The 20,429-nt window shown below is 43.7% G+C and overlaps 2 protein-coding genes and 1 long non-coding RNA gene across 5 annotated transcripts; all 3 read left to right on the top strand.

Annotated features, from left to right (window-relative positions):
* The first annotated feature begins 931 nt into the window (after positions 1-931).
* Positions 932-2,536, top strand: LOC134862314 (uncharacterized). Its single transcript, XR_010165489.1, has 3 exons — positions 932-1,581; positions 1,948-2,121; positions 2,484-2,536. It is a non-coding gene; the product is annotated as an uncharacterized LOC134862314 (long non-coding RNA).
* Positions 2,537-2,707: 171 nt separating this feature from the next.
* rpp25l (ribonuclease P/MRP 25 subunit-like) lies at positions 2,708-9,128 on the top strand. Of its 3 annotated transcripts, none has more exons than XM_063880153.1 (2): positions 2,708-4,448; positions 7,738-9,128. In XM_063880153.1, exon 2 carries the CDS (start codon positions 7,738-7,740, stop codon positions 8,500-8,502), a length of 765 nt encoding a protein of 254 aa, XP_063736223.1. In that variant the 5' UTR covers positions 2,708-4,448; the 3' UTR covers positions 8,503-9,128. The 3 variants fall into 3 exon arrangements, with proteins under 3 accessions (XP_063736223.1, XP_063736225.1, XP_063736222.1); XM_063880155.1 differs by lacking the exon at positions 2,708-4,448 and adding an exon at positions 4,483-5,741; XM_063880152.1 differs by lacking the exon at positions 2,708-4,448 and adding an exon at positions 4,502-5,837.
* A 676-nt stretch (positions 9,129-9,804) lies between these two features.
* LOC134862248 (gamma-aminobutyric acid type B receptor subunit 2-like) lies at positions 9,805-19,732 on the top strand. The gene is given in 21 exon segments (XM_063880042.1): positions 9,805-9,845; positions 10,118-10,348; positions 10,426-10,566; positions 11,122-11,176; positions 11,179-11,291; positions 11,395-11,496; positions 11,573-11,638; positions 12,134-12,325; positions 12,597-12,821; positions 13,384-13,444; positions 14,026-14,106; positions 14,218-14,368; positions 14,704-14,836; positions 15,305-15,403; positions 15,473-15,598; positions 15,813-15,923; positions 16,099-16,332; positions 16,838-16,996; positions 17,174-17,264; positions 18,738-18,843; positions 19,443-19,732. Coding segments are annotated over 20 exon segments (2,604 nt in total). The 5' UTR covers positions 9,805-9,845; the 3' UTR covers positions 19,570-19,732.
* The last annotated feature ends 697 nt before the right edge of the window (positions 19,733-20,429 follow it).

Genomic DNA, 20,429 nt, shown 5'->3' on the forward strand with positions numbered 1-20,429 from the left:
TTATATGCTATGTCTTTATCCTCTTCATGATTTCTCTATTCAGACTGTGGAGCTGCAGGTTGTCAGAGGTCAACTGTGCTGCTCTAGTCTCAGCTCTGAAGTCCAACCCCTCCCATCTGAGAGAGCTGGACCTGAGTAAGAACTATCTACAGGATTCAGGAGTGGAGCTGCTGAGAGGTCTTCTGGAGAGTCCTCTCTGCAGACTGCAGACTCTCAGGTCAGTTGTCTGACTCTGTGTTCCTGCTGTATATCTCTTGTGTTTCATTATCAATTGAACCTGATGCTGGTTCATAAATGTATTGCATCAACACATTTGTACATGTCGTTTTGTTCATATTCTTATTGTTCTTGTCCTACGTTTAGTCTGCAGTCATAAAGTTGACTGCAGACTAAACATAGATGTGTTAGATATCCCCTGCTAGTTGTTAAAGTGAATGTATGTGGTGTTCAGTAAACGGTCTGAATAAAGAAGGTCCTCTGAACTAATAGTAGTCTCACATTGATAGAGTTCACTCTCTGAAGTGTAAATGTTTTCTTGCTCTCCATTCATTTCATTGTGTTTCACAGATAATAAACAGAAGGCTGATATTATGAAGATCTCAATAACAGAAAGACAGTCGCTGTGATTCAGGGAGAAGATCATTGATTAGGAACCAGTCATGTTGAGCTGCACAGATTAAACCTGAACCTCTGACTGGATTATAACCTGATTTCATCCTCTTCATGTGTTCTTTATCCAGACTGGTCCGCTGCAGTCTGTCAGAGATCAGCTGTGCTGCTCTGGCCTCAGCTCTGAAGTCCAACCCCTCCCATCTGAGAGATCTGGATCTGAGTCAGAACAATCTGCAGGATTCAGGAGTGGAGCTGCTGAGAGGTCTTCTGGAGAGTCCACTCTGCAGACTGCAGACTCTCAGGTCAGTTCTCCATCTCTCTGTTCCTGCTGCAGATCTCATGTTCAGTTTGTAATTGAACTTAATTTATGTTCATTAATAACTAGCATCCATAAAGAAGTAAATATCCTTTTATTCATATTTTATTTTCCTGTACTAACTGAAGAACTGCAGACATAGATGTAGACTGTTTCTTAAAGGAACTGTAATAGATGTTATTCAACCCATTTAAGCCGGGAAAGCGTTGCCGCATTTCTACCATTAAACCCGGGAAAGCGGATGCGTCGTATTCTGGTACAAGAGCTCTGTGGTATATTTCTGCATTAATTATCGGCCTCTTAGTCAATGAAATGCATCAGAATATACACGTGGCATTGTTTGAATTTTTTCCGAACAATCATGGCCGACTTAGAATACTGCGGAGGGAATTCTGAAGTTAGTGAAGGTAGTGATGTTGACGATCTGCACAGCGCTGATGACATTACTGCTGACTACTTTGAACCCATCGAACCAATCGACCGGGATTTATGGTTAAGACATCTGTTTGAAGACGATGATGACCATGAGTTTGAAGGTTTTGAAACCGAGTGGAGGACGGAGAATTACCACTCTAATCCACAGAGTGTTTTCAACCGCACCCCAGGAGTGAAAGTCGATTTACCTGCAGAGGCCACTCATGAAAGCCACAGCTGTAAGCTCTCAAATACTTTTTGAATTTTGTTTCTGTCTGCTACAGAGGCTGAGAAATCCATTATTTAGTAGGCGTTGACACAATTGCTGAATTTCCAGAAACACTTCAGGCTTTAGGGGGTTCTTCTAAAATCGCCCATAGGTTTTCCAGGCGTTTTAGGCCTAAATGGGTTAAAGTAAATCTCTGTTTTTAATATTTAATAAACGATAACGTCTGAATAAAGGTCATCTGAAGTTATATTAGATTAACCTAAAGTTTACTTTCTGAAGGAGACAGATGTTATTGTTCCCATTCATTTCAATGTTGAGTAACACCTCTGACTGGATTATAACCTGATTTCATCCTCTTCATGTGTTCTTTATTCAGACTGGAGAGCTGCAGGCTGTCAGAGATCAGCTGTGCTGCTCTGGCCTCAGCTCTGAAGTCCAACCCCTCCCATCTGAGAGAGCTGGACCTGAGTCTCAACACTCTGCAGGATTCAGGAGTGGAGCTGCTGAGAGGTCTTCTGGAGAGTCCTCTCTGCAGACTGCAGACTCTCGGGTCAGTTGATGCTGTTCCTCCCAACAGATCAGTGATGGTACCACTGACTGCAGGCTCTCTCATTCCTCCACAAACTATAGAAGGCCAGCTGAAAACGCAAAGCCTCATTTAGTCAGTAAGAAACTCTCTAACAGAGACGTGGGGTTTACAGAGGAGTGGAAAGGTGGTGTGTTTTTTATGGGATGTTTTAGTCTCTAAGGATTTCCTGTAAGCTGCGAGCTGAGGCAGTCAGTCGTAGTGTTAGCAGAGAAGATATGATGGGATGTAAAGCCTTAGATCAGTCAGGGCTCTGAAGCTGACTCAAAGAACAAACTGTTATTTTAAACTGGATCCAAACTGATGGGCTGTGTTCATCCCTACAGGATCAGAGGAGAGACGCTCAGAGCCAAGATCCAGAAGAGCTGTGAGTCCTGAAACCAGATCCCCCGTCCTCCAGATATTAGACTCTGTAATGCAGCATGTCCTCAGAGGAAAACTACTCTGGTTTCTCTCCTCATCATGTCTGTTTCTCTTCATGTTTTATCATCATTCTTCTCTCTCACCTTCTCCTCTCAGGTGACTCCAGAACAGGAAGTGGAGACACATAGAAAGGTGAGAGGTTGTACTGTGGGAAGGTTATTCATTGAGGTTTCACCACAGAATAAATGTAGTTATTGCTCAGTGCTTTTCTGGGATTCCAGACAAATCTGCAGCTCAGGTTTGATTTGTTCCCAGTTTGTTTATTACGGGGCGAGTTTGAGACGTGAAGAGGAGCGTCGAGGCATTCCTGAAAATAATGAAGAAGGCAGGAGCTGATGAGAGACTTCCTGTTAGCCTCAATATTAAATGAACTCCAACAATCAATTGCTCTTAAAGCTTTTCTTAACAAGAAAGATCTGTCTCCATAATTCTGCTAAAGTCTCATCAGATTTAGGATCCAGATTTCTCACATTGAAGGAATTGTCTTTGGTGAATCGTCACAAAGAGAAGAAACCGGAAATACATTAAAAAATGAAGAAATATATGTGATTATATATCGGTTCTGTGATCAATGTCTCACGCTCTGCTGTGATTGGCTGGTACTGCTGTCACATGGTTACTCTTTAATAATATCAGTTGAAAAAGCCCGTCTACAATCTACTGGTGGTTTTATAACATACGTATTTCCCTGTTCATCTTTCAGGTCCGGGGGGCTACCTGTTGACCCTTGTCCATCTCAATAAGGGTCTGCAGGCAGCCCATAATCCTGTGTTTGGGGGGGAAGATGTTCTCCCTGTAGCGGTCTGACTGTATAACCGTCATGGCCCCCGGTAGACCCACTCACATACAACAATACAACGTGGAATACCAATTATGTGCAATATATATATACACCCTTAGTAACTGTGCAATATATACCAATCTGTGTTTGTGTACTTTTTGTATATGCCCTTGTATCTTGGTGTGATCTTCAGCTGTCTTTGGCTCTCTGCTGTAACTAATGAACATTTCCCCTGTGGGACGAATAAAGGGACTCTGATTCTGATCAAAGCTCTGGGTTCTCTCTGAGACGCTCTCACAGTCTTTGAGGACAAAGCCAGGGAAAGAAGAAGAAGAGATTTCTTTGTGTTGCTCACCCCAGGTTCATTAATGTCCAGTTGTTGCGACCCCCTCCTCTCCACTAGGGGTCCCTGCTTTGGGTGTTCTGCTGGCTGGCTCACCTTTGTGTTTCAGATGAGCAACCTGATGAGCACACCTGGGCCATCCCATGCTGCTGGCACTCTTCTGTTGGACACGCATGCTTTTGCACTCATTTACACACACACACACACACACACACACACACACACACACACACACACACACACACACACACACACACACACACACACACACACACACATTACTGATGACTGACTTCCTTGTTTGCTTAGGTTTGTTTAACGTCCTTTTGTGTTTGTTATACCTTAAATAAATACACCTTTTGGTACATTTAACTTGGTCTCCCATCTTAGTTGCAGCCTATGAGCCGGGCCGTAACACCAATCAGATGTCTCCTTTGATTAAAACCCTTCTGAAAGGAGCTCTGCCTGGCGTCCTTGAAACTGGGCTGAAGGTGTGTGTGTAGTCTTCCTGGGATCAGGTGTTGGACCTTTAACATGTGTTGGGATGTCTGTAAATGAAATGCAGGAACAGCTGTGCAGAGAGGGGGCTCTCTTTGCTGTCTGGTGACGGGGGTCTGTGTGCAGGTGAAGAACTGACCCTGGGTCAGCAGGGGCCCTGCAGGGGACATGCTCTAGATGTCCTGCTGATGTGGGGACACCTCGTACAGGAAAGACTTTCATGGTGTCTCTGTTCTCCTTTATAAGGTACCTCACTGCAGGCTGCTCTCTTTAGGAGGGACGCATGTTCTCTTTACAGATCTGTTAATCTAAAGACAGAATGAATACTAAACACACAGACAGGATAGAAGACTCTTTACAGATCTGTTAATCTAATTACAGAATGAATACTAAACACACAGACAGGATAGAAGACTCTTTACAGATCTGTTAATCTAAAGACAGAATGAATACTAAACACACAGACAGGATAGAAGACTCTTTACAGATCTGTTAATCTAAAGACAGAATGAATACTAAACACACAGACAGGATAGAAGACTCTTTACAGATCTGTAGGTTAATATAATTACAGAATGAATACTAAACACACAGACAGGATAGAAGACTCTTTACAGATCTGTTAATCTAAATACAGAATGAATACTAAACACACAGACAGGATAGAAGACTCTTTACAGATCTGTTAATCTAAAGACAGAATGAATACTAAACACACAGACAGGATAGAAGACTCTTTACAGATCTGTAGGTTAATATAATTACAGAATGAATACTAAACACACAGACAGGATAGAAGCCCATCAGAAAATATACAAATAATATTTTACAGGAAACATTAATGGAAGTCATTTAAAAATGTACTTAAATCGTTTACTAGAAACAACGGGGAAAGAAATCACTAAACTATATGTAAATAATATAATAAAAAGATCTTTAATAAACTCAAATATATCAAAGTAAAGATCTGCAAAATATAAACATGTTTCAGAAAACGAACAGGAGAGATCCTTTGTGATTATCACTTATTTAGGTCAACATCAGTAGTGTATGGCAGCACCAATATAAACAGTATTTACATAAACATAGCATTAATATTCTCTCTGTGAAGTTAATCATACAAAACATTTACAATAAATATAGAACAATACAAAGTGAAATATGAAACAAATACTACCTCTAATTTACAAGAAACATGGAATTGAAGAAAGTGATTGTAAAATATAAAAGAAAACAAACATTTCTGATCTGAAAACTTCTTCTTATTTATTTTCGCTTGTTTTTATTTGCCTTTGGTAAAAAGTAAGGAAAGTAACAGCTAACTTTATATTGTGATACTCAGGTTGCTGATTACACCTGTTCACATGTTGTAATGGATTACAGTTTTAAAGTAAGCCCTACATATATATTAATCTGTGTGTTTGCTCCATTCAATGTTAAAAGTTCCTTAAAGACAATCTGAAGTAAACAATACAAAGGGAAAGAGGGCGTTGTGTGATTTTGGAGAAAGAAAAAACGACCATTCCTTTACGGCAGCATGTGAGTTTACGACACTCATCCTTCCATACGGTTAGGTAAAGTGTGTCAGTCAACATGTGTACATGTTAGCGGACAAACAACAAGAACAACATCCCGGTGAGGTTTTCAACTTTTAACCGATTCATTTACTGTGATACCCAACAGAGGACACCGTTTTATTGTTGGGTTCCTGCACTGGTCTGTTAGCATGTAGCTTAGCCGCTCCAGCTAGCACCGCTAACAACAAGTGTTCTGTTTATTCTTCATTAAAACACAAGTCCGAATAGTTTGCTTCATTAGAGTAGCGTGTGCAGAGCCTCGAGTAAGGCCTGGAACCAGTGATGTGAAGTAACGAAGACCATTTACTCAAGCACTGTATTTAAGTACATGTTTAGGTACTTGAACTTTACTTCAGTATTTCAATGTTATGCTACTGTGTACTTTTACTCCACTACAACTCGGAGGTAAATGGTGTACTTCTACTCCACTACATGTATTTAATCCCTTCAGTGACTTTACAGATTCTGATTACTGATGGTAAATATAACCCCTTAAATCAGACTGTAGTTCACCTGCAGTAAATCCAGCAGCTACCCTGCAGTATACAAAGCATTCAAACTAGCTGCACCTTTACCAGCTCTGAGAACACTTTAATGATCAATCATTATAAAACATATCAGAGATATTATTCTGAAATGGACCAATCAGACAATGACTACTTTTACTGTCGCTACTTTAAGTACATTTAGAGGAGAGTACTTTCTACTTTCACTGGAGGAACATTTAGAATACTTTACTGTGACAGAGTATTCCTACACTCTGGTACTTCTACTTTACTCAAGTACAAGACCTGAGTACTTCTACTTTACTCAAGTACAAGACCTGAGTACTTCTACTTTACTCAAGTACAAGATCTGAGTACTTCTACTTTACTCAAGTACAAGACTGAGTACTTCTACTTTACTCAAGTACAAGACCTGAGTACTTCTACTTTACTCAAGTACAAGATCTGAGTACTTCTACTTTACTCAAGTACAAGATCTGAGTACTTCTACTTTACTCAAGTACAAGATCTGAGTACTTCTACTTTACTCAAGTACAAGATCTGAGTACTTCTACTTTACTCAAGTACAAGACCTGAGTACTTCTACTTTACTCAAGTACAAGACCTGAGTACTTCTACTTTACTCAAGTACAAGACCTGAGTACTTCTACTTTACTCAAGTACAAGACCTGAGTACTTCTACTTTACTCAAGTACAAGACCTGAGTACTTCTACTTTACTCAAGTACAAGACCTGAGTACTTCTACTTTACTCAAGTACAAGACCTGAGTACTTCTACTTTACTCAAGTACAAGACCTGAGTACTTCTACTTTACTCAAGTACAAGACCTGAGTACTTCTACTTTACTCAAGAACAAGACCTGAGTACTTCTACTTTACTCAAGTACAAGATCTGAGTACTTCTACTTTACTCAAGTACAAGATCTGAGTACTTCTACTTTACTCAAGTACAAGATCTGAGTACTTCTACTTTACTCAAGAACAAGATCTGAGTACTTCTACTTTACTCAAGTACAAGACCTGAGTACTTCTACTTTACTCAAGTACAAGACCTGAGTACTTCTACTTTACTCAAGAACAAGACCTTGCCGGACTCCGTTAGATAAACAGGACCTCTGACAAACATTCAGACACGTTGTGGAGTCATTAATACTCCTTCTTCCATTCAGCATACATCCAGTACCTGTTCAACATTACAAGCACACTCACTAAAAACCCATCACTACATTACATCACTGCTAAATCAGATAATGAATTACCAAAGAGCATATAGTATTCAGAAGTAGCTGATACTGTTTACAGATTTTGAATCATTGAAAAGAAAAAGTGTAAGTATTTCGAGGCTCTATCGCACAAAGTTTTATATTCACAACTTCCGACTCCCAGTGTGTAAAGGGAGCAGCTGTTATCTCTGATACTGCTGAATCTAATAATGTGTGTGTGTCTCTGCAGATGGAGAACTACGCTAAAGCTCGGACGCTGGAGCAGCCGTCCGTCTGTCCCTTCCCCGGCCTCCCCCCCGACACGCCAGAGGTCCGTGTCAAAGACGGCAGCAAGATTCGCAATCTGCTGCGCTATGCCCAGAGCCGCATGGAGGCCAAACCCCGAGCGGGGGCGGCAGCGGAGGAGGGGCGACCCGAACCCGAGGATGGAGGCGTGGAAGCTGGGGGACGACAGGAAGGACGACAGGAAGCTCCGGGACGACAGGAAGCTCCAGGACGACAGGAAGGACAACAGGAAGCTCCGGGACGACAGGAAGGACGACAGGAAGGACGACAGGAAGGACGACAGAAAGCTCCAGGACGTAAGGAAGCTTCCAGACGGCCGCTCTGCTCACACATCGTCTTCACATCAAGTGGAAAGGGCGTGTCCAAAGCCATCACCTGCGCAGAGATCCTGAAGCGGCGGTTGGGGGGGCTGCACCAGCTGACCCGGCTGGCGTTCGACTCCCTGCAGGAGGTGTGGGAGCCTCTGGAGCCTGGCGCCGGCCTGGACCCCCTCACCGTCAGCAGGAAGCTGCCCACCCTCTGGATCCTGCTCTCCAGAGATCCGCTGGACTGCAGCCTGCCCGGGTACCAGGCGCCCGGACGCTACGACGCCCTGTGGGCTCCGGAGGGCGAGGGGCTGAGCGGACAAAAGCAGGGACACAAGAGGAAGAAGGGAGGAGGGGGAGGGGGCAGAGGGAGGGGCTCCGGGCGTCAGACTGGGCGCTCGTAGAGGAAGCGGAGGGATTTTTTTATATTTGACGGCAGCCAGTGCCTTTATAGTTTAGAAACAGGGGAGAGGACATGCGGGACCAGCCCCCCCAGTACGTTGAGCTGCAGCGCCCCAGAGTTAATCTCTAGCAGACTGATCTCGATATGAGCGATGACGATCACTGAGCGGCCATCTTTGAATTAATTGTTGAATCTTTGGATCGAACTCTCAGATCTGATTTAAATGAAATATTTCTCATTTACTCAAAGCCCCAGGAAGGAGTTCCAAAATGTTGACCCCATGTAATAAAACGAGTGCCTAAGAGACCCGATTTAAAATTGACCCAAGATTAAATTCACTGAAATGAATAACAACAAGACCTACAACACAAGTCAGTGGCCAGAACATGAACACAGGAACGTCTCTAATCTGCAGCCTCTTTGATCTGGAGAGTTTCTGCCTTTTATCTCGTATTAAGGGAAGATCTTTGGACTGAACACATCCCCTGCCGCTCTGAGACTCTGGGATGGATATGTGTCACTATTTTCTGTCATTTATTTATATGAACAGTATCTTTAGTTCACTAATGTGGTTAAAAAGGTCTCAAGACAACTTGTTCAGGAATTAAATCTAATTTCATCAAAGATCTTTTCCTGTGTTTTTGTTTTATTGCTCTGGTTGAATTCTCTCTTTGGAAACAGAGTATTTATTTTCTGTATGTGTGCTTTTCAAATGAGTTTTGGTTCGGTTTGTTTGGTTTTCCTCTGAAGTTCCTAGTGTTTTTGTAAGGCGGCCAGGCGACCAAATCCCTCACATCAGGAGAGACGTGCAGCTTCAGAGACGAGACGTAGACCACAGAGGTTTCTTCATGTTCATGTGTTTTTACTTTATGCAACCGTCCGTTAACGGGACAGTTTACAACGCAAACAGTTCTTCAGTCAATTTACACTTTCTGTAAACAATTAGGACTCACTGTTAGGATTGAGCCTCTGCAGACCGTAGCCCCTGCAGACCATAGCCCTACAGAACACTACAGGAGAGGGGACACCCCAGGAAGAGGTGTAGGGCCTCTCTAAGCAAGTGTTTTTAAGGTCTTACTCAGATGAAGTGAGTTTTAATGTAATGTTTTGTGATGTGTTTCCTCCGAGCAAGGAAGTAAGTCCTCCTGCACTGAACAGGTGGTGGTGTTGTGTGTTTTGGCCCCTTGGTGCAGCCGGGGAGCAGCCTGTGGTGACTTCTTGTGTTGGCGCTGATCCTTTTATCTGCTCAGCGTCTTACAGAGGATTACAGCTTCCTGCAGAGCGGAGGGGGAAGCATCTCCTCCAAAGTGCAGCAGGCTCCAGCGTCTCTGCACGGGTCCACAGGTAAGGAAGGACGTTCAGGTGTGTATAGATGTGTCTTCGCCAGTGTTCCTCTGGCTGTGTGTCGGGGGAGTGTTCTCCTCTGAGTTAGGTTAAAGACAGATACATGGAAGGTTTAAAATGAGGGGAGTATCTGCAATCTGTCAGTTCAATGAGCAGTATGTATTCCATTATTCAGGGAGGGATTGTTTGTTGTTGTTTTGTAAATCTGTATTCAAACAGAAAGTCCAATGAAACAGATAAACAGCGGGGTTTCTCTATCTGAGGGTCTGCAGATGAGGGAGCAGCGTGTTCAGCTCCTCCTCCTGCTGCTGGGGGGGGGTGTGTGTTGGGTGGTCCATGCTCAGGTGCGACACCCCCTCCCTGTGCTGTGGACGATGGGGTCGGCGGGGGGAAACCTGACAGGCTCCGTGGCCCCTGCTGTGCGCCTCGCCCTGCAAGACCTGGAGAGACAGGCCCCCCCACTGGGAGAATACGAGCTGCAGCTGCACCCCCTCCACCCTCAGGTCCGGCTGCTCCACTTCCTCCTCTTGTTCAGCGCCGCAGCTCACACTAACCCCGCCTCCCTGTGCTCGTCCCACAGTGTGACCCCGCTGCGTCTCTCAAAGCTCTGTTTGACGCTCTGTGGGGGGGGCCGCAGTTCCTGCTGCTGCTTGGGGGGGTCTCCTGCCCCTCAGTGACGGGGATCATCGCTCGCTCTCTGCCAGCACTGCACCTGCTGCAGGTAACCATCAGCAGGGCCAACCACTTCCTGTGCTTCACTTCCTGTGCTTCACTTCCTGTCCTTCACTTCCTGTGCTTCACTTCCTGTGTTTCACTTCCTGTGCTTCACTTCCTGTGCTTCACTTCCTGTCCTTCACTTCCTGTCCTTCACTTCCTGTGCTTCACTTCCTGTGTTTCACTTCCTGTGCTTCACTTCCTGTGCTTCACTTCCTGTCCTTCACTTCCTGTCCTTCACTTCCTGTGCTTCACTTCCTGTGTTTCACTTCCTGTGCTTCACTTCCTGTCCTTCACTTCCTGTCCTTCACTTCCTGTGCTTCACTTCCTGTGCTTCACTTCCTGTGTTTCACTTCCTGTGCTTCACTTCCTGTCCTTCACTTCCTGTCCTTCACTTCCTGTGCTTCACTTCCTGTGTTTCACTTCCTGTCCTTCACTTCCTGTGCTTCACTTCCTGTGTTTCACTTCCTGTGCTTCACTTCCTGTCCTTCACTTCCTGTGTTTCACTTCCTGTGTTTCACTTCCTGTGCTTCACTTCCTGTGTTTCACTTCCTGTCCTCAGGTATCCTTCTCGGCCCCGCCCCCCTCCCTGTCCAACCGGAAGTGGTACGGCAGCCTGTTAGCACGCTGCCATCGGACCGCGCTGTGAACCAGGCGGCCGTGAAGCTGCTGCAGCGCTACAGGTGGAGCCGGGTGGGGCTCCTCACTCAGGAGGGGGCCAAACACTCAGTGGTGCGATAACATGTGGAGACTGATTTGTTGTCAGGGATGAGTGTCCATCAATCCACTCTATGTCTTACCCCCCCCCCCCCACACTGGGTTTGTTCTGTGTCAGATGAAGAAGGACCTCGAGCGGCAGCTGCTGAAGGCCGATGTTCACGTGGTTTCCTCCGAGAGCTTCTCTGCAGACGCCTGCAGCAGCCTCAGGACGATCAGGGTAGGGGGGGGGCACTCTGATAACGTATGAATACTTTAACCAAACAGCAGTGTGCAGATAACCCTGTGTTCTGCAGGAGAGAGACGCTCGCATCATCATCGCGCTGCTCCACCAGGACTCTGCCCCCGAGGTGTTCTGCTGCGTGAGTACGACCCAGCCGGAAGTGTGGGGGGGGGGTTCCTTAGTAGTGATGCAGAGTGATCAGTATCTGCAGAATAGACAAATGTTTCCTATGGTTCAGGAGCAAAGTACCTGTGGACAGAGAATACATAGTGTGAACCTCTACATACACACTCGCAGCTGAACAACGTAGAAACAGATGTGTGTTTCATGGAGGCATGACACTCACTCTGCACCACACTCACTCTGCACCACACTCACTCTGCACTCTGCACCACACTCACTCTGCACCACACTCACTCTGCACCACACTCACTCTGCACTCTGCACCACACTCAGTGTAAAACATGTCTCCTCTAAAAAAGCGTTGCACGTTCCTCTCCTGAACTCAGTGGCGATGGAACGGGTGCATTAAGCAACGTCTGCAGATTATTTACAGCCTCAGTGACTCTTAATCTTTACAGAGAAGAAAAAGTGAAAATTCCTAACTTTCCAAAAAATCAAACCTCTGCTCCAGGCCTACAGACTGAACATGTTCGGGGCTCGGTACCAGTGGCTGCTGCTGGCTGACGGAGCAGCTGCCGGGTGGAGCTGGGTGGGGCGGCGGTCCGGCTGCAGTGCCGACAGCCTGCAGACGGCTGCAGACGGAGCCATGCGGCTGCAGAGGAGAGTGCTCAGCAGCTCGGGGGCCCCGGGGGTCTCCGGACGGGTCAGGACCTGCACACATTGAGCTACAGCCTTTACACCCACTGATACACATCACGGTTCTGATGTCCTGTCCCACCTCCTCCAGTGCACACATGAGCCCAAAGCACTGAGAGAGAAACTCCCTCTGGAGCAACACAGGGATCTTAGCCTCTGCAGACCATAGACATGCACTAACACCTACAGAACTACAGGGGGGGACACCACAGAAGAAGAACAGCTCCTCTTCAGCGGTCTCTTGGTTCTGTGGGATGATTGTGTCCGTCTCTCTGCAGACTCCTCAGCAGTACCTGCGCCTGCTGACCGAGGAGGGGTCAAAGGTCGACCCGCTGCACGGCTACGCCTACGACGCCGTGTGGGTGGCGGCGCGCGCCCTGACGCAGGTGATGGAGGCGGTGAAGCTTCGAGAGAAGTACGGAAGCCAGAGGAACACGAGCGGGGAGGAGCTGCAGAGGAAGCTGCTGGATGCCCTGAAGCACACACACTTCCAGGGAGTCACCGTGAGCTCAAATACACACACCTGTTAACCACCTGAAACACACACTGCAACACACCTCAATCATACAACTGTTACACACCTGTAAACCACCTGTAACACACGTTACATACACCTGTTAAGCCCCTGTAACACACAACTGCAACACACACCTTCAGCACTCACCTGTAACTCACACCTGGGATACCTACCTGTAACACACATCTGTAAACCACCTGTTACACAACACACACCTGAAGCACATAAACCTCACCACCATAAATGTCCGACAACACAGGTTGTTTTTCTCAGTACTTGGCCCTAACAAGCTCAGCAAAACCAACACACCTATAAGACACACCTGTAAGACACACCTGTAAGGCACACCTGTAAGGCACACCTGTAAGACACACCTGTAAGGCACACCTGTAAGACACACCTGTAAGACACACCTGTAAGGCACACCTGTAAGGCACACCAGTAAGGCACACCTGTAAGACACACCTGTAAGGCACACCTGTAAGACACACCTGTAAGGCACACCTGTAAGGCACACCTGTAAGGCACACTTCTAACATGTATTTCAGGGCCCGGTTTTCTTCCGGAACGGGGAGCGGATGGCGTCGATCGAGCTGCTTCAGTTTCAAGGTGAGTAACTCGATGCTCTGCTGTCACGTCTGTACCTTTTACATATTTCACATTAGTACAAATAAATCGATCTGAGTATTTCAGTTTTGTTTTATCCCAAATGTTTCAGAGAAATCAATCAAATCATTTCTGAGAACAAAGGTGACCTTATTTTCAAAAAGCAACTTAATTTAAAGATGACTCTTTATCTTTACAGGATATCCTTTTAAAACCAACTCAATAAAAACTAATACATTCACCGTCTTTTCAGAAATCACGTTTCTTAAAAAAACCTTTCAAAAGTCAAATTCTGAAAATGTTGAAGATATTTGTATTTGTATGTTTGTGAGGAGAGTCAGAACTATAAGAAAAAAGTCTCAAAGAAAAGATTTTAATTTGAGAAAGTCCGAAAGAGAAGTTCTGAGAGGTGATTTGGAAAGGTGAGTTCTCTTTGAGAGATTTCCACAGTATTTTTGCTTTTTAATTTCCAAATCAGAAAAGCCTTAAAAATAAATCTTTAACCGGGTTTATGGAACATGCTTGGTTTATTTGCTTGAGAGAAAGCAGAACAGAAGTGTTTGAGGGTGTTTGTTAATCAGCAGGCAGCGGGGGGGTGTTGGTGGGAGACTTCAACACCTCCACCCAGCAGCTCAGACTGATGAACCACCTGCTCAAGTTCAAAGGTCAGACTCTCCGTCCATCAGAAACATGTTTCCTTCAGAGCGCTGATCTGTGTACAGACGGCTTTAATGTCCACTCACACACATAAAGTACGATGTGCGGATGTGCTGCAGGTCCGGCAGCAGCCAGAGACCGGACGCTGGTTCTGGAGCAGTGTCTGCACGTCGGCCTGCTGATGTTCGGCCTGGTGTCGTCGGCTGCAGCTCTGACCACCATCCTCACTCTGACCGCCCTCCTCTTCACCCTCATCCACCGCACACACCAGTAACTGCTGCTCAGCCCCTCCCTCTTTCTCTGGTCGTATACTCTGAACATATTCAATTGCTTTGCACATTTCAACATTTAATACTTAATATTTGCACGTTCTTCAGTCAATAATCTGCAAGTTTTATACTGTAAACATTTGGTCGATTTGATCCAAAAATACTTCCTAGACTGACACTACAGAAAAAGGTCCCAGATCTGACCCTGGAAACATCAAACTGCAGTTTAGTTTAAAACTTGTTTCTTTGTGTCTGGAGATTTCTTCTTAATTCACCAAAAGTTAGCATTAAATAACGCCTCATTTAATCCGAGTGTGTGTGAATGTGTGTGTGCAGGCGGCGGGGTTTGTGTGCTGGATGTCTGGAGGAGCTGCTGCTGCTCGGCCTCCTCCTCTCCTCCTCCTCCGTCCTGATTTCCGGGCTGGACGGACCCTCGCTGTCCCACCAGGTGTTCGAGACCCTCTGCTCCGTGAGTTATATTCATATTTATATATATTCGTGCATGAAAGACAGATAGTAAAATATGCCGTTATAGGGTGGTGCATCGTGTTGGTCGCGCTGAGAGGACCACGCCGTTATGGTTTTTCATGCAAGATATATTTAGAATATTTTCAAATATTTGCTCATCGTCTTCAGGTATTTCTCAGACATTTCTGCTGAAAACCAACTGTTTCTGGGACATTTGTCTCTTTCTTGGGTTTAATTTAAAGAATATTTGCTGTTTGCTGAAACTCTTCCTTTAAAACAATGTCAGTTATATTCCTTTAGCTTATTTTAATTAGTTTCATTCAGCTTTAAAAGTAGGAGACATTAGACACAATGTGAAAATAATAACGTGAATAATAGTCCTGAGACCGGGGGGGGGGGGGGGGGTAGAGGGTCTGTATTAAAGCTGGTGAACTACATGCTGAGGTGTGTTGGATTCTTCCACCTGCAGGTGCGTCTGTGGACCCTCTCTGTGGGACACACGGTGGTCCTGGCTGTGCTCTTCATCAGGTCCTGGGGGGTGTACTCCCTGCGCAGCATCAAACCCCCGGTAAATCACAAAGCCCCCGCCCCCCCCCCTGTGAGTGTGACAGTGAGGCTGACGCTCAGTGTGTTTCAGCAGCAGCACAGGAGGAGGCGCTCCCTCTGCGTGTTGCTCTGGTTCCTCCTGATGGACGCGCTGCTTTTAACCACCTGGCAGGTCCTGGACCCCCTCAGACGGGTGGTGCTGCAGCACGGCGACCAGGTAACCTACTCAGGATCTGAGGGAGGGGACTGCGTTCCTGGCAGAGGGGGGTGTCACAACCTTCAGTTAAATTACAATCAAAGAGCTCCTCTTCCTCTTCCTCCTGGTGTGTTCTGTAGGTGTTAGTGCATGTCAATGGTCTGCGGAGGCTAAATGTGTTGCAGTCAAAAGGACTATATGTGTGTGTGTGTGTGTGTGTGTGTTCTTGTGTCAGAGTGTGTCTGCAGAGGAGGACGTTGTGATCCGGCCGTTCTCTGAAACCTGCAGCAGCGGAAACATGGAGCTGTGGATCACCGTGCTCTGCGGGTACAAAGCTCCTCTGATGGTCAGTACTCACACACACACACACACACACACACACATCATTTAACATGAAAGAACATAGCAGACTCTTATTTTGAAATTCCACAAAGGCCTGTCTAAAGTTACTAAATGAAGATAGAAGCTAGACAAAGAGACTCTTATTTTGAAATGCCGTCATGTCGTGTTTTGTCCTGCAGGGTCTGGGCTGCTTCATGGCGTGGAGCATCAGGAGGGTGGAGGATGACCCCCGCGCTGCCAGCAGGAGGCGCCTGACGCTCAGCATGTTGGCTCTGATGCTGCTCAGTGTTGCAGGAGCTGCAGCGTCCCTGCTGACTTCCCACAATCCTCCACTGCACTTCTGTCTGCGCAGCACCCTCATCCTCTGCTGCAACATCTGCATCCTCAGCCTGATGTTCGCGCCCCGGCTCAGAGTGAGAACATCTGGAACTCAATCATAACACAGATCAGCTCAGTGCCCTCCAGAGGAAACTCATCTGAACATTTGAGAGAGTAGAATTCTAATAAGCCGACAGAAAGTTGAGTGATTTAGACAAAAACAAGTCAAATATTTAAGAAAAGAAAGTCGTGATGTCTGAAAAGTATTTGTAATATTTAGAGAAAAAAGTTTGGAAAAAAACTCTTTTGGAGAAATGAAAGGCATGGAGGGGCGTTCCTACAGAGGATAGGGTCGAATATTTAACACCCCCCCCAATTACTGACATTCACACAATGAGTTTTCTGACAGGTTGTGTTTGAATATGCTAATGAGGCGCTATGTGATGCTAGCTTCTGGGGGATTGAGGAGAATCTACAGACTCAGTCAGGGAGATAATCTCCTGGAGGAGGATCTAGAGGTCTTCTTTCCACTAGTCTGAAAGAAGACCTCCTCAGAGAGAATCCTTCCACATGTTGCCTCTGGTTTTGCTTGTTTTGCAGTTGTGGAAATTGTGTTTGAGAAACAGCGAGCAGCAGAGGCCTACAGAGACGCAGATTGAAGCTGCAGAGGAGGAGGAGGAGGAGGAGGAAGAGGATAAGGAAGAGGATAAGAAGCTTCTGATCAGCTTGAACCAGCAGCTGAAGAGTCACACGGCTCAGGTTAGGATGCAGAAACATCTCCTGACTTTCTGTGTGTGTGTGTGTGTGTGTGTGTGTGTGTGTGTGTGTGTGTGTGTGTGTGTGTGTGTGTGTGTGTGTGTGTGTGTGTGTGTGTGTGTGTGTGTGTGTGTGTGTGTGTGTGTGTGTGTGTTTTAACACCGCTGTGTGTCCCTGCAGCTGGATGCAGAAATAGAAACCCTCACCCTGCAGCTGTGTGAGCTGGCCCCTCAGCCCCGGCTGCACCACGCCCCCCCTGCCCGAAACAACGGTAAGCATGGAGTCAGAGAGACGCTGCGAGCCGAGAGTAAACCTGAGCTTCCTCTGGACTGACGGTCTCTGTTAGAAATGTAGAGTCGGGGTTTGCAGCTCATTGAAGCTGCATGTCTGAAAAGTGACATGCATAATAATAATAATTATAATAATAATAATTATTATTATAATTATTATAATTATAATAATAATTATAATAATAATAATTATAATAATAATTATAATAATAATTATTATTATAATTATTATTATAATTATTATAATTATTATTATAATAATTATTATTATAATTATAATAATAATTATAATAATAATAATTATTATAATAATTATTATTATAATAATTATTATAATAATAATAATTATTATAATAATTATAATAATTATTATTATTATAATTATTATTATAATTATAATAATTATAATAATTATTATTATAATAATAATTATAATAATTATAATTATTATTATTATAATTATTATAATTATTATAATAATTATAATAATTATAATTATTATAATTATTATAATTATTATTATAATTATAATAATAATTATTATTATAATTATAATAATAATTATTATTATAATTATAATAATAATTATAATAATAATAATTATTATAATAATTATTATTATAATAATTATTATTATTATAATAATTATTATAATAATTATAATAATTATTATTATTATAATTATTATTATAATTATAATAATTATAATAATTATTATTATAATAATAATTATAATAATTATTATTATAATAATAATTATTATAATTATAATTATTATTATTATAATTATTATAATTATTATAATAATTATAATAATTATAATAATTATAATTATTATAATTATTATAATTATTATAATAATAATAATTATTATAATTATTATAATAATAATAATTATAATAATTATAATAATTATAATTATTATTATTATAATTATTATAATAATAATAATTATTATAATAATTATAATTATAATAATAATAATTATTATAATTATTATAATAATTATAATAATAATAATTATAATAATTATAATTATTATTATTATAATTATTATAATAATAATAATTATTATAATAATTATAATTATTATTATTATAATTATTATAATTATTATAATAATAATTATAATAATATTAAAACCCTTCAAAAGTAGGTCATTAATAAAGACTAAAGACTATTTAAAAGGAGTGAGTCACAAATAAAAGGCTAATCTAAAAATGTTTGCCTTTATTTTTCGTTTAAAAATGTTACCAACATCTTATGACACAACAACAACAACAACAACAACATTTCATCACCAGTGTAAACTCAGGATGTGATTAGCTTAGCTTAGCACAATGAGTGGAAGCAGAGGGGAACTGCTAGCCTTCAGGAAAGAAATACAGAACTCTGCAGACGCACCGCTATTCTGTCGAGTCATAACGACCCCCCCCCCCCCCCCCCCCCTGCAGGTAAAGCCAGGTGTGTGCGCTGGACCCATGCAGCTCAGGTGTGCTCAGAGGACAGAAACTCGGGGGGGAAACCCTCGAGTCTCGACAGCATCAACGCCCCAGAACAGTGAGTCCCGTGATGGAGGAACCGTTCACTTTCACAGGACCACATGAGTCCATCAGTGGTTTGGTTTCAGAGTAACGCCTCGTACGCAAACAAGGCGTTTGATTTGGTGTCTGGTGGTGTAAACATAAACAACATGAGAAGCTACGTTTTAAGAGCAGGTAATAAAAAAAGAAGCATTTAAAAAGAGCAGGGCGTGTAGGCCTACTCCAATGTTTTCACGGTCCAAACATTCTCTGTTGCTGGGATGGATTACTTACTGATGCTATAGTCTAGTGTTTCTGGACCGGGTCCACAGAGCTGACGTTATACAACACATGCACAGAAGACTCGGTTCATTCCGCCTGAGCTAACGAGCTAGCGTTAGATAACTAATGTAAAGGAGATCTTGTAATGAGCTGGGGAATCCTATCTTGAACTATATTTAGCCGGGATCAGGAATCTGTTACAAAATAAGCCAGAGATGCTCAAACGATAACAAGATGCATTGCCTCAAACTAGAGCCTTTATCTCCCTGCATCGTTCTTCTTAGACGGATATCCTTTGCAGATTTGTAGTTTCTTGGTCTGGTTTGTAGTTCTAACGGCAGTGTTTCCTGTCAGCGTGCAGCGGCGTGTCTCCGTGCAGCTGCCCATCCTCCATCTCTCCTACATGCCGGCCGTCGGCGGGGTCAGCGCCAGCAGCTCCAGCCTGTTCCCGCAGCGCGACGACCACTTCCTGTTCACCTGAAAACCGCTTCCTGTTCACCTGGTGCCACACCACAGCTCGACCAATCAGTCGGCAGCTGGGCCTGGCTGCTCCTGTTTCAGTTTTTATATCTGTAATGATGGAAATGCACACAGGACACTTCTACCAGAGATGACTGAAGGCTGTGTGATGGCGATCCAATGAAGGCTGGCTGATGTTTGTAATAAACAATGAAAAAGATCACAGACGTTTCATTTGTTTGCCTGTAAAATGTTGAATATTCTGAAACTACGGTGGCCCGGAAGGTGAAAACACATCAGAACAGAAAACAGGACACTTCAAAAACCTATAAAACAACAATCAGGAAACAAACAAGTGTCTGAAATGTTGTAGTGTTTCCCCTTCAAGGCCACCGTATAAAGTGTTCCTGTCTAATGACATGAGAACAAACCCCCAGGTTGAATCCCGTGTGATGGGAGGCTGCGCTGTCAACATGTGGAGATGTTTGGTATGAGGAAATCCCGTCAACATGATCTTTGAGCCGCAGTCAGTCAACAGACCCAGGCCTTCACCGGCACAGGTTGAAATGTCTCTTAAACTCTTTACTTCAATTCATCCATTTAATGCAAAACAAGACAACATGTAAACTTGGCGTCCAGAACGGAGCCGCGTGAGGGGGGTCTTTGTCCTCCTGAAGGAAAAGGGCACAAAATGCCGCTGAAATTAAAGAAATGCATCACTGTTATTTGAACTCTTCAGAGGCAGGCACGTCTCTTCGAGAATGAAAAACAAACAGAGTGACTGACGGACTACGGAGGCCCTAAAGGGACACAGCATATCTCATGCGAGGAGATGGAAGCAGACATATTGGTAGAGTTACATCCCGGAGCCAGGGCGGAGAG

The sequence above is a fragment of the Eleginops maclovinus genome, chromosome 3 (genome assembly GCF_036324505.1).
Source record: "Eleginops maclovinus isolate JMC-PN-2008 ecotype Puerto Natales chromosome 3, JC_Emac_rtc_rv5, whole genome shotgun sequence".
In the NCBI taxonomy this organism is placed as follows: Eukaryota; Metazoa; Chordata; class Actinopteri; order Perciformes; family Eleginopidae; genus Eleginops; species Eleginops maclovinus.